The 14,348-nt window shown below is 42.1% G+C and overlaps 1 protein-coding gene across 6 annotated transcripts in view; it reads left to right on the plus strand.

The window, feature by feature from the left end:
- The first annotated feature begins 1,019 nt into the window (after positions 1-1,019).
- LOC130566524 (collagen alpha-1(XIV) chain) overlaps positions 1,020-14,348 on the plus strand; it is a 42,671-nt gene continuing 29,342 nt past the window's right edge. For 4 of the 6 annotated variants that reach the window (XM_057353995.1, XM_057353994.1, XM_057353993.1 and 1 more), the window contains exons 1-5: positions 1,025-1,143; positions 1,379-1,449; positions 11,684-11,800; positions 12,503-12,646; positions 13,062-13,139. In XM_057353995.1, the coding sequence (XP_057209978.1) occupies positions 1,389-1,449; positions 11,684-11,800; positions 12,503-12,646; positions 13,062-13,139 (400 nt within the window). In that variant the 5' untranslated portion in view covers positions 1,025-1,143; positions 1,379-1,388. Of the gene's footprint in view, positions 1,144-1,378; positions 1,450-11,683; positions 11,801-12,502; positions 12,647-13,061; positions 13,140-14,348 lie in introns of all 6 variants that reach the window. The other 2 variants (XM_057354000.1, XM_057353997.1) reach the window with 2 other exon arrangements.

Consider the following 14,348-nt stretch of genomic DNA (forward strand, 5'->3'; position numbering starts at 1 on the left):
CTCTCTCTCTCTCTCTCTCTCTCTCTCTCTCTCTCTCTCTCTCTCTCACTCTCTCTCTCTCTCTCTCTCTCTCTCTCTCTCTCTCTCTCTCAGTCTGTCAGTGCAGTTGCTCTCTCAAACACTGTCCCCTGTGTCTTCATTCCTCTCTCTTTTGAAAGACTGAATGAATCCGTCATGTGTGCACTATTAACACAAACCTGCACGTCACAGCGTGTGTGTGTGCGTGCGTGCGTGCGTGCGTGTGCGTGTGTGTGTGCGTGTGCGTGTGTGATGTGTTCTTCTGTCATGTATGTGACCTGTTATCATGAATCAGCAATCCTCTTCTCGTGTGTGCCAGTGGTGTGAACACATCCAGATTCACTTGTCTTCATCATTCAGACTTTGTGTGTGTTTAAGACATTGGAAATTAAAGTTTTGTGATGTTATGTGAACTTGTTTTAAAGGGATAGTTTTCTTTGTTCTGATGAACACAGAGAAAGATATTTGGAAGAATGCTTATAACCAAACAGATCTTGACTGCCATAGTAGGAAAAAATACCTTATCATTTTTTTTGTTCTGTTGAGCACAAATGAAGATATTTTGAAGAATGTAGGACAGCAGACAGTTCTGGGGCACTTTTGACTGCCATTGTTTTTTTCCTACTATTGGAGTCAAAGGGGGTCAAGATCTGTTTGGTGTAAGCATTCTTCCAAATATCTTTCTCTGTGTTCATCAGAACAAAGACATTTATACACATTTGGAACAACTGGAAGGTGAGTACATGATGACAGACTTTTCATTAATAATAACTCTCACGTGTGACCTTTACATTTACATTTACACACTACTTAACTCGTTCTAATTGATGTAGACTTCATAGTTTGTTTCTGTCAGAGGAGGACGAGTCTCTGAGGTTGTGACAACGTGAGCATTGAATTATAAGACGTAGATGTACATTTTATTCAGATAACATTTTATCAGTTGACAGATTAGTGTAGATGATGTCTGTCGATTAGCGGGACGATTGATTGACGTGTTCTGAGGGCGGGAACATTGTCCCGCGCTCTGCACGCGCTGGTGGCTCGCGCTCGCTCCTCTCATTCAGTCACACTTGTCTGCGGCCGATCTCCGCTTAACTTATTCACCCTTAAGCTCGACAACAGGTGAGTGTGATATGATTTAACTCGCACTTTACACAAAGAACATCTCTGCTTTTATTTGCGTGTTTGTGAGAGTGAGATCTGCTGCGCGTGCTGACTGAAGTTTACATTTGTGATCATTGTGTTCATGTATTGTGTAGATACTGACTGAAACGTGTAACGTGATGTAATTTGTTGTCCACGTTACTGACTGATGTTTGTATAGTTTGTGAAGATGAATTGTGTTTGTCTCTGTCAGCTGTGTAAGGATGCGGGGTCGAGCGCTGTTGATTGTGATCTTGACATCGGTCCTTTGCACACATGCTCAAGGTACAGATGTCTGTCTGTCTGTCTGTCTGTCTGTGTCATTCTGCACTTTATTTCTTTCATCTTTCTATTGTTTGTGATGTTCCCCATGTGTGCTCATATTTCAAAATGTTCTTCTTTATATGCATTTGCACACAATTTCGTCTAATTAATGTATTGAATCAAAATGAAATATTTTCAAGTCTCAGATCTTTGGTTCGTTCATGTATGGCTGAACTAACGTTACATTCAGTCAGTGTTAGTGCGGTAGATGCTGGAGTTTTCAGTAGCTTCAGGAGATGTTTTCTAGATGTTTCAGAAGAGAACGACTGCATTCCATTTGCGAAGACTCTGTTAGAGTTTGACAGTAGTGCCAGGCCTGGAGCACGTCCAATGGACACGTTCAGATCTGTTGCTCAAATACCTGCCATCTGTCTCAACTCTCACCTCATGTGTCTACAGCAGACACCATGACATATTATGCGCAGAAAAACTCTTTTATATGTATAGAAATGTGCTTTGATTGTTGACCTGAGTCAAACACAGGGTTTTTCTGGCTCAAAATGAGGCAGAGGTGGTGCCATCCTTATCTTTTACTATCATGCACGTGTAGGCCTACCGTACCTTTGAGTGGCTCAACCAAACACTTTACAATACATATTATTAAAACATAAAAATTAGATGAAAATGACAATTATTGAGTCATATAAAACATTACTTTTATTCAACCAAACAGAAAAGTTTAAATCAAATAAAGCTTTTTATCGTTTTCAACCTACTTTTCAGCCCACAATAGCCAACTAAATTAACCAGTCTTAGTAAACGAGCAAAGCTCATTCACATCCTGCGTTCTCTTGTGGTTTACTGGGCTTTGAATGATTCACTGATCTTTTATATTTGCTAGTGACTGAAAAGTTTCAACAGTTTAAACGAATCGGTTCAAAGGAGTCATTTGTTGCGAGTCGTTCTGATCGCAATGAGCGTTCATACTGGCGAACTCGCTGTGTGCAGTATAAGGCCCGATTCACATTTCGCGTCTTTTCTGCACGCATATTCGTTATTTTAGATGTAGACGTGCAGCATGCGCATTTTTCTAGGCAGGTCGGCGCCGCATTGAGATGGAAATAGTTCAACTTTTCGGAGTGCCGTGCGCGCACCGTGGGTCATTTGAAGAGAAAGCTGCGCATCTCGCGTTTTCCTCACGGTTTAGACGCGAAATGGGAATTTAGCCTTATGCTGATTCAACGAGCCAAGTGCACAGCTTAAAACATTACAATGAAGTACAACACGTTAATCTAAGAAACCTTTTAAGAAATTTAACGTATTTGCACGCAAAACAAACAATAATTATCTGAACAGCCGTGAAACACAGCTAATACAGCTCCTATGGAGAGGCTCAAAGATGACGTGCTTTTGTAGGCTAACCTGGAGGCGCCGCGCTGGTTCCCTTGACCGAAAGCCTATGCATTTTCCCCGTAGGAACCAACGTCACCACCACCAAGCCTCCGACGACAACTCTTTCAAACTTGATTAAAAATGTGTTCCCTGGTAAGTAATTACTCCGTTAATGAATCCGCATCTACGTTCAGGGGCGTCTCAAGTGGGGGGAAAAGGGTGCCTGAGTACATAGTAGTGTTGTCAAAAGTACCGGTACTTCGGGTCCAAGTCGGTACCTAAAAATAAAAAAGTTGTCGGTACCTAATTTTCATAAGACCCGGTACCACCGACGTACCGGGTCACCCGGGTACTGATGCTCTGTCTGACAGGTTGTCAGTCGGAAACTTTTATAGACGCAATAAGACGTGATGAGCGGATAAACTCCGATCCACAAGAGATGCGCGCAGAAATACTTCAGATTAAAGTCATATCACGAAGAAAACGAACAGAGTTTTGTGGTGAAACGAGGAAGCATCCGGATTTAAGTTTACAAGTTCAAGCGGTAAGTTTCAAATTCTGTTCGCGTTTGCATTATGAATGTTGTAGCATATGTTAAGTTAAAGGTTACGTTAAAACAAACGTCCCTGTTTGCGTGTTAATTTGTTAGCGCCAATGCTAATCCAGTCAAGTGTCCTTATTAACCATTTAATGCTTTTATAACTGTAATGGGGTAAAATAAGTGGGAGGACAGGATGGGGTTTACAGTACCTATTTTATATAGGCCTATCTGAAATCTATGTGCTAGAAAACTAGCATACTAACTGTATGACTAGCAATGTGTATGTCTTGGATAGATAACTATTAGGTTTAAAAAAAAAACATTTAAACTAAATAAAAATCTATCTGTTGCATTAATTATTTTAATATACAGCTACCTTAATGTAAGTAATCTTGTGTAAATGCAGTATAAAAACTGAGGTTTGTTCTAATATTGCATATGCATGTTTGTTCAGTCAGTTGACTTACTGAAGTTTATTCTATTTGTCTTCTACAGCAGCAGACTGAGGAGGATGTTCATCAGCATGAAAGACCCCAGTGAGCACACAACAGTTTCAGCAACAATTAACTTATACTTCATGTATACAAAATGGCATTGCTTTTTATACATTTATATTAACAATGAGCTTGATTAATAAAATTGTGTTTCAATTAGCATGTACTGGTGTTTTGCTTTGGTACCGAAATTGGTACCGAGAACCGTGGAATTTTACTGGTATTGGTACCAACTACTGAAATTTAGGGCCCTGGCATGTGAGGGGCCTTGAAGTTCCTGAAATTATATTTATTATTATTTTACAATTGTGCCCCTATGCTGTGTGTCTGAGCAACTTCTCTGTTCTCCGCTCATTTTGAGAAGCTTTGGCAGACATATGTCATGCCTTCCTTTGCCTTGAGTGAAGTGGAATGGACTCACATCCTGATGGCACGCTGTTATCACTCTGCTAGAGATCCGAGTTTTCCATTTCCCGCTCACAGCAGATGATGGAAAGTCTCATCGACAGGTAGATGAAGTACAATACACTTCACAGCTAGTGCTTGATCTGATAAAAGTAGTATTTGGGTAGTTTGTTTTTAGTATTTGTGTCAGAAATGTATTGTTTTTTGTTCTATTTTTGGAAGCCTGCTTAAATGATTGAAATCGTTCTCGGTGGTCTAAATTAACACCAAATTCGCTGTTCTTAGCCTTCACAAAAATTAGGCAGGGGACTGAGTTATTTTCAGCAGACAAACAAAAAATAGTTGCAATTGAATATAGCCTACAGGGCAGCCTGCTAACTTTAATACAATTACTTGAAAACAATGTACACCGAACTATGGAGCGTGTAACTCCACGCCAGCAGAGGGAGCCCTCTCCCGAGTATTGACTGGCTACCGCACTCGCTGCCTCACTGGTTACTTCCTGTTCTTGGACTATTTAAGCATGCCTTTCCATTTACCCATTGCGAAGTATTGCCAGTTTATCCTGCCTTACCAAGCGTTTATTGTATCTGCCTTGTTTCCTCTGTTATGACCATTGCCTGTCCTGTTCGGTTTACGTCTCCTACCACATCCCTTTGTTACGTTGTTTGGATTGGACTGCTTTATGGTATTTTCCCTCTGCCTGTTTCACGTTTACGCTACCTGCCTATCGATTTGGATTTGTTTGCTGTGGATTTTAATAAACGACTGCACATGGATTCTGATTCGGCTTCAGCCTCATTACACAATACTTCGCCAACAGGGGATCCAGCAGAAGTTTCTAATCTACAGATGGCATTTGCTCACCAAAGCGAGATCCTCCAGGCATACCAAGAACAACTGAGCAAACTACAAGTGGCCAATGAGTACCTCACGCATTATATCAGATCGCTACCCCCCACCACTGCCAAGAAGGTAAGCCTTGCCATCCCCAATAAATTTGATGGTTCAGCAGAGCAATGTAAAGGATTTCTTCGGCAAGTTGAAATTTTTTTTAATCATCAAGGGGAGGATTTTGAGTCTGATGAGAAGAAATGTGCTTTTCTGATGTCTCTGCTAACTGGTAAAGCGATTGACTGGGCCTCAGCGGTCTGGGAAGCGGACCCTTTGTTTCAGAGATCATATTCTCATTTCATCAAGCAGCTTAAAGCGGTGTTTGAATATCCAGCGGGGGGTCAGGATGCTTCAACACAACTTTTGCAAATGAATCAAGGCTGTCGTACAGCTGCGGATTTCGCCATTGAATTTAGAACGCTTGCAGCTCAGAGCGGGTGGAATGATGTTGCACTTAAGACTGTGTTTCAACGAAGCCTGAATTTGGAACTACAGGCAGAACTTGCATGTAAAGGACAAGATCAATCATTTTCTGAGTATGTGACACTGGCAATCCAGATTGATAATCTTATACGCAATAACCCCCGTAAATTCAATTTACCCTTCTCCAGAAGTACTCCTAACTCACAAGCTTCACTGGCTTCCAGTTCTTTCATGCCTCATAACCAACCCGACTCAGAACCCATGCAACTTGGAATCACCAAACTTACCACCGAGGAGAGGTCACGTCGATTTGTACATAACCTTTGCTTTTATTGTGGAGAGGGAGGTCACCGCAATGCGATATGTCCTCAGAAAGCACGGAGGTCCACCAATCAAACTAACCGGGTGAGTGCTGACATTTTTTCCCTTTCTTCCACAAGGCCTCTCACTATCAATGTTCAGTTTACTACTGATAATGGCCCTATTGTTTTCACAGCGATGATTGACTCCGGGTCCGCCCTAAATCTTATACATCAAGACACCGTCAAGCAGCACAACATTCCCACACAATCCTGTGATCCACCACTCAAGATCAATGCCGTTAACAACCAACCCATTGGAGATGGGATTACCCAGCAGACTCTACCTATGCGACTGCAAATAGGACTCTTTCACCACGAAACCATCTCGTTCTATGTGATCGACTCCCCACGCCATGAAATCATTTTAGGATTCCCATGGTTGTCTGTTCATGATCCAGTCATTTCTTGGCATCATTGTGAGATTAAACACTGGTCTCCTTTCTGTTATTCACATTGTCTTGATGCCCCAGCCATCAAACCTTGCTTAGCTACTAGTGTGGAAAGTCTTGAGTCCGAGTCACAGTCAGTCACTATGCCATCTTGTTACCAAGAGTACGAAGAAGTTTTTAGTAAAACCCAAGCAACCCTACTTCCACCTCATCGTCTTGGGGATTGTTCCATAGACCTTCTGCCTAACGCTATGCCTCCTAAAAGCAAGATTTACCCCCTGTCACGCCCAGAAACTCAGGTAATGGAGGATTACATAGAGGAAGCTCTCAAGTATGGTTTTATTAGAACATCCACATCTCCAGCAGCGGCCGGCTTCTTCTTCGTGGAGAAGAGGGATGGTGGACTACGACCTTGCATTGATTACAGAGGATTAAACAATGTTACAGTTAAGTTTCCGTATCCTCTACCACTAGTACCGGCTGCCCTAGAACAACTTCGAGAGGCAACCATATACACAAAGTTAGACCTCAGGAACGCCTACAACCTTATCAGAATAAAGGAGGGGGATGAGTGGAAAACTGCGTTTCTGACCACCAGAGGGCACTACGAATACCAAGTTATGCCATTTGGATTAGCCAATGCACCGGCTGTCTTTCAATCTTTCATCAATGAGATCTTCAGAGACCTCCTGAACAAGTACGTAGTAGCTTATATTGATGACATTCTGATTTACTCCAAGTCTGAAAGTGAACACAAGAACCATGTCAAGACCGTGCTTTCTAGATTGCTAAAGAATCAACTCTTCGTAAAGGCAGAGAAATGTGAATTCCATGTCAAACGAACATCATTTCTAGGATACAATATTAGTCACCAAGGTGTAGAAATGGACAATTCTAAGATTACAGCAGTCACTGAATGGCCCCAGCCAACCACGGTCAAGGAACTTCAACGCTTCTTGGGGTTTGCCAACTTCTACCGGCGTTTTATACGTAATTATAGCATTATCGCGACCCCATTGACATCACTGCTGAAAGGAAAACCTTCAAAACTCAAATGGAATGGACATGCCAGTAATGCCTTCACTAATCTCAAGAACAGTTTCACGACAGCACCTATTCTCAAACATCCCGATCCTAATCTACCATTTATCGTTGAAGTTGACGCTTCTGATTGTGGAATCGGTGCAGTGCTCTCTCAACGCCATGGGCATCCAGGCAAGCTCTATCCGTGTGCTTACTTTTCAAGAAAACTTACTGATGCAGAACGCAACTATGATGTTGGGAATAAGGAGCTCCTCTCTATGAAAGCAGCAATCGAGGAGTGGAGACATTGGCTTGAAGGCGCCATTCACCCGTTTCAGGTCATCACTGATCACAAAAACCTTGAATATATCAAGAGTGCCAAAAGACTAAACCCACGTCAAGCCCGCTGGTCGTTGTTTTTCACACGTTTCCAATTCACAGTTACCTACCGACCTGGCAGTAAGAACAGTAAGGCTGACGCCTTGTCACGAAGATATGATGCTCCTTACATGGAGCCCATGCCGGAGTCTATTCTACCCTCATCTGTTATCATAGCACCTATCTCATGGGACTTGATGGAGGAAATTCAAAGAGAACAACAGAATGAGCCTGCTCCACAAGGTTGTCCGCCCAACAAACACTATGTTCCTCAAACTCTCCGGTTACGAGTCTTGCAATGGGTACATGCCTCACTGTGCTCTGGACACCCAGGCATCTCAAGAACTCTTCATCTCACACGAAACTCTTTCTGGTGGCCATCCATGGTTAGAGATGTGGTTAATTATGTTAAATCGTGCTCCGTTTGTGCACAGTCCAAGACGCCCAAAGAATTACCTTCAGGTTTGTTACGACCATTGCCCATTCCTCATCGCCCTTGGTCACATCTTTCTATAGACTTTGTTACTGATTTGCCCCCATCTAATGAATTCACAACAATCTTGGTTATCATAGATCGCTTCTCAAAAGCTTGCCGTCTAATACCCATGAAAGCCCTTCCCACTGCCATGGAAACCGCTCTAGCCCTGTTCCAAAATGTCTTCAGAGTTTACGGTATACCTGAGGATATCGTTTCAGACAGAGGTGCGCAATTCACTTCACAAGTGTGGCGGTCTTTTTGCAGTCAAATTGACATTAACATCAGCTTAACATCTGGATATCACCCCCAGTCCAATGGCCAGGTGGAAAGGTTGAACCAAGAGATTGGCAGGTATCTACGGTCGTATTGTGCCCGTGAACAGCACCGTTGGTCAGAGTTTCTTCCATGGGCAGAATATGCGCAGAACTCTTTAAGGCATTCGTCCACTGGTCTAACCCCGTTTCAGTGTGTACTCGGGTACCAACCCCCTATGTTCCCGTGGTCAGGAGAACCCTCTATCGTACCGGCAGTTGACGACTGGTTTCGTCGGAGTGAGAGGGTGTGGGATAGTGCTCACTTACGTCTGCAAAGAGCTGTCAGGCATCAGGAGATACAAGCCAATAGACAACGTCGCCCACATCCTCCCTACCAACCTGGACAAAGGGTCTGGCTCTCAACACGGAACCTCAAGTTGCGGCTACCTAGCAGGAAGCTCAGCCCAAGGTATGTTGGTCCATTTAAAATCACAAGACAGATTAATGACGTTACCTACCAATTAGAGCTTCCTGTTAATTATCGTGTCTCTCCATCCTTCCATGTTTCCCTCCTCAAACCGGTTCACCCGGGTGCTGACCCCAATGTCGAGAATCGAGAGCCACCTCCACCGCTGGACATTGACGGAGCTCCTGCATATGCGGTCAGGGAGTTGTTGGACTCTAGACGAAGAGGGGGTCAGCTCCAATACTTGGTGGACTGGGAGGGGTATGGGCCTGAGGAGAGATCTTGGGTAGCCGCAGACGACATCCTGGACCCATCACTCATCGAGGATTTTCATCGAGCCAGACCCAATCGTCCAGCACCACGACCACGGGGACGTCCTCGTCGAGCGCCAGGAGTCGCTCCTAGGGGTGGGGATTCTGTAACTCCACGCCAGCAGAGGGAGCCCTCTCCCGAGTATTGACTGGCTACCGCACTCGCTGCCTCACTGGTTACTTCCTGTTCTTGGACTATTTAAGCATGCCTTTCCATTTACCCATTGCGAAGTATTGCCAGTTTATCCTGCCTTACCAAGCGTTTATTGTATCTGCCTTGTTTCCTCTGTTATGACCATTGCCTGTCCTGTTCGGTTTACGTCTCCTACCACATCCCTTTGTTACGTTGTTTGGATTGGACTGCTTTATGGTATTTTCCCTCTGCCTGTTTCACGTTTACGCTACCTGCCTATCGATTTGGATTTGTTTGCTGTGGATTTTAATAAACGACTGCACATGGATTCTGATTCGGCTTCAGCCTCATTACAGAGCGCATGAAGGGTGAAACATCTTGTGCTTTTTGATTTATCTGCATATTCGAGGTAAGCTGTGGATATGTACGACGTTGCACAGTGTCTATTAATGAAACACAATTCAAATTAAATATAGTTAAACTGTCAATTCATGTTTAAGGGGATACTGAGCTGATCTATATCTATTCAGAAGTATATCACAGTTTATACAGAAATGAGATTCAGAGCTGTATTATAAATAAATACAGTATAACAATTTACTTGATAAATAGTGTGGAGGGGCCCCACACATGCCTTTGCACAGGTTCCGAGATTCTGTGCTACGCCGGTGTTGCATTATTTGTGAGCTTTATATGCACGATGACGTCTAATGTCCCCGCCAAAGGAAGTAGTCGCTTTTAGCAACTTGTTAGCAACCGCCGTTTTTTAAGACACAATAAGGCTTTAAAAGTCACAAGTGTGTTATAATTGGTGTGTTTTATGTCGTAGAATAAAACATTTAAATATTTCGAGGTTTTGTTTACCACAGACCTTATTTCAGGTGATTTACCAAAAACCCATTCATAAAACCCATAGACTTTGAAGCGATTGAACCAGAAGTCTTAAAAATGCTAACTCGCTTCCGGGTTTTGCATTCAAAAGTACGTCATCTCCTCGGCTCCCTATTAGCTCTTGTACTGTAACTCTTCAGCGCCTCGCTGGACTGATAACCAAACAGTGCCTACAACCCTGATAAACTGTTTTCAGCTGGCTGTAATGTTTGGTTTAGGTTGTTCTTTTTGTTGACTTTGTGAAGTGAAGTGTGTATTTTTTCAGTGGGGAATTATTTAGTCATAATTGAGTATAATCTATTTGAAGGTTAATTTCCCCCAAACCAGCGTCATAATATTGCTCTGTTTCTGTGTGATATTTAACATTATCTTTGCATTTCTGTTGGTGATGTAGTGATTTTAGAGGCCGTGTCAGTTTTGTAGCACTTCAAAAGAACCTCATTATTGTGTCTGTCAACAAGAAAGACGTATGACAGTAGTTCAGTGCTGTTCTCTATTCTAAAAGAACAATAGAATGATCAGCAGACGTTCTTTAGCATACCGCTGTAAACGGTTGTTCATTCATCTTGATACACACATCATGGAGAGCTGGGATGTGTTTTTACACCGCTGTTTTCCGACTCGTCCTGCATTAAGGTTGGTACTCTTGATATTGTGTTCATTTCTCTGCCTGCTGCATCCGGCTTAATGGAGATCAGTTCTCAAGAACAACACGGCTGTAAAGACAAACCTGCCTGCTAACCCAGACACAAACACTGTTTTCTGCTCTAGTGCACTATTTAGTGTGGAACAGAATGATTCCATACACGTGTGTGTGTGTGTGTGTGTGTGTGTGGGAGCATGGTGGGCGACTGTGGTCTTTTTTCACTGTAGTAGTTACACCGTCTGTGTCTCACAGGAATACATTGTTTTATTTTCTTTGGATCTCTTTCCAGACGTCTCCCTCTCTTCTCATTCTGTCTCAACACAAATCTCACTCATTGATGTATTCAGTGTCACAGGTTTGATCTGAGCATGAGACCTTCTGTATCATCATAACATCATCATCTGTTTGACACTAAACACAGATGACATACACTCTTGATAAACTCTTTTTTTCTGTGCACAATGTAAAGTCCAACATTAAATCCTCCGAGTGATTGTGCTGTGTGTAGAGAATGTGAAGACTCACAAACACTGGCAGAGTGTTTTCAATATCATGCTGTCAGAAAACACCTCCAGTAGTTCTTCAGTTCTGTACACACCACACACGGGTTTCTGGAGTCAATCGTGTTGTATGGGGTGTGTGTGTTTGTGTCAGAATTGTGTCCATCTGCAGTGTGAACGTGCTAGATGATGTTAGATTTGTTCATTTATTTTGGATTGTAATGAACATTTCTTGCGAGTCCGTCAGATGTTTGCTGTTTTTTGTTTGTTTGCAGTGTCGAGCCCCAGGAGGCTGCGATTGAAAGAGTTGAGTCCCAGCATGCTCAGCGTAACCTGGAAAGAACCAAAGGGACAGTTTGACGTCTACAAGCTGGTGTACAGCACTGACCCGGGTGAGCTCTCTGATTGGCCAATTAACCTCTCGTTTCCCGCTCTTTTTCCTGGTAGACTTCAAATACATGTGTAACGTTTACAGTTATGTCATCTGTGGTTTTTCGTTATGGTCCTTTTAATTTGGCAAACAAAAGTGTTTCACACATGAATTATACAACATGACAGTATTAATCAAAGAACGTATCACAACACATTAAAGTGACAGTATACCCAAACATGTCAATTCTGTCATCATTTACTCACCGTCAGGTTGTTCCAAACCTGTATAAATGCTGAACACAAAGGAAGATATTTTGAAGAATGTCAGTAACCAAACCGGTTTCATCCCCCAATGACTCCCGTAGTATTTATTTTCCCTACTATGGCAGTAAATGGAGGATGAGATCTGTTTGGTTACTGACATTCTTCAAAATATCTTCCTTTCATGAACTATCCCTTTAAAAAATAAGAGGTTGATACCACAATCTAAAAACTGTGTTTTTTCAATAACAGAGATGTGTCTAGTTAGGGACAACACATTTTGTGTTTGTGTAATAAACCTTTTATTTATTTAACACAAAATGACACGTTATGTTCATGATGTGTAGAAGATGTGTAGTCATGATCTGACTTATATTGTCATCATTGTGTTAACACATGACATGAACTAGAAAAGAACAAATTGACATGAGATGTGAGGTCATTGTTTGTACTTTTCTCAGGAGGATTTGAGCGTGAGCTGTCAGTGAGTAAAAAAGAATCTAAAGCCGTCATCCAAGGGTTTGACCCCAGTAAAGAGATCACAGTGAGGATCACAGCTGTCAGAGGAACAGAGCAGAGTAAACCACTGATGGCCACATACACCGGTGAGCACTCTCTCTCCATCTCTCTCTCTCTATATTAATATTAATATTACTTACATACCTATAAGAGTTAAGAGGTTCAGAGTTTTGCTTTACTGTTCATGATGAAGCTAATGTTTGTACTGTGGCAGTACAATTTACAGAAAGGTAGTTATGGCCTGATTTTTCACTCTGTCTAGCATCCAACATGTAAGTGATTGGTACTTTGATGAATCAGTATTGAAAGTGTAAATGTTACTGCAAATAAATGTTGAAGCTGTCATCGGAGTCATTTCTAATTCAGGTTAGTCGTGGGCCCGTTACGGCATTAACCATTTTAAAAATGGCATTAAAAAGCATTAAATTAAGTTTGGTGATGGACTGCAGAAACCCTGGTCTTGTTTCATTATATAACTGCTGCTGTTATGTTTTTTGTCAGGTTCAGGGTCAGAGGTGAGTGAGGTCAGTGTGCGGCAGGACCCCAGTGATTCTGAAGATGACAATCAGATCACTGAAGGTGAGGTGAAAGGTCACAGAATTCATTTCTCACATCCATATATCATGCTGTCACCTTCGTGTGTAGATTTAAGTGCAAGGTACAGGTTCACATGTAAATCGCTGGAGTGATTTGTTGTTTGTACAGAAGGAGATGAAACGCTTGTAACTTCTGCATTTAACCATAGTGTATATGGATTAAGATCACTGTAAATAAAACTGAAGTGAGAACATCATGGGAAGACCTCACGTTTGTCTGTCCTAGATCATCTTCATCTGATCTAGATCTGCCTGGTCGCCTGTATTCTGTATCATCTCACAGCTCAGTTTAGCTTGTTTACAGTCCAAGTATCTTGTAAACACTAATGCATCTTTTTCCTCAGTAATGCTAATGTAGTTCATTTCATGCTAATTCTTGATAATTCTCTTGTGTTTTTGTGTTGGCTTATTTCCATGTAAGCTGAAATGGCATGTGCGGTTTAATATGATATCTGTCATCTATCACACTAAATGTCTCATGCTCATATACCTTCGAAGTATGCTATCTTCATACATTGTCTTGACATAAATCATTGACACTGGCATGTATGGATTTGTCCGTTAGCGTTCACTATGTGATCATATTTGAAGACACGCATTGCATACCTGCTCACTTGTGATGTTAATGCAACAGTCCCATTACAATCCCACAGACAATTCTTTTGACAGTTACTTTCTTTGTGAAAGATGTGCAGTAATACCATGTGTTTCATTATTACTTTTCTTTTTCTTTGTTAGACTGTTTGTTTGTCATAAATTGTTTTCTGTGAAGCTTTGCAACCATACAGAATTGTGAAAGCACCAGTCTCTGACCCTATAAAAGTCTCTTGTGATTGTTGTGTGAGAATATAAACAGACACACTGCTTTTGGCCGAGGAAACATGACATTAGTGTAGGGAGTAAACCTTGTGTGCGTGTGTTTGTGGTGTTTATGATAAATGTCTCTCTCTCTCTCTCTCTCTCTCTCTCTCTCTCTCTCTCTCTCTCTTCTCTCTCTCTCTCTCTCTCTCTCTCTTCTCCGTCTCTCTCTTCTCTCTTCTCTCTCTCTCTCTCTCTCTCTCTCTCTCTCTCTCTCTCTCTGTCTCTCTCTCTCTCTCTCTCTCTCTCTCTCTCTCTCTCTCTCTCTCTCTCTCTCTCTCTCTCTCTCTCTCTCTCTCTCTCTCTCTCTTTTCTCTCTCTCTTTCTCTCTCTC

This window comes from Triplophysa rosa, linkage group LG16, assembly GCF_024868665.1.
Source record: "Triplophysa rosa linkage group LG16, Trosa_1v2, whole genome shotgun sequence".
Classification (NCBI taxonomy): Eukaryota; Metazoa; Chordata; class Actinopteri; order Cypriniformes; family Nemacheilidae; genus Triplophysa; species Triplophysa rosa.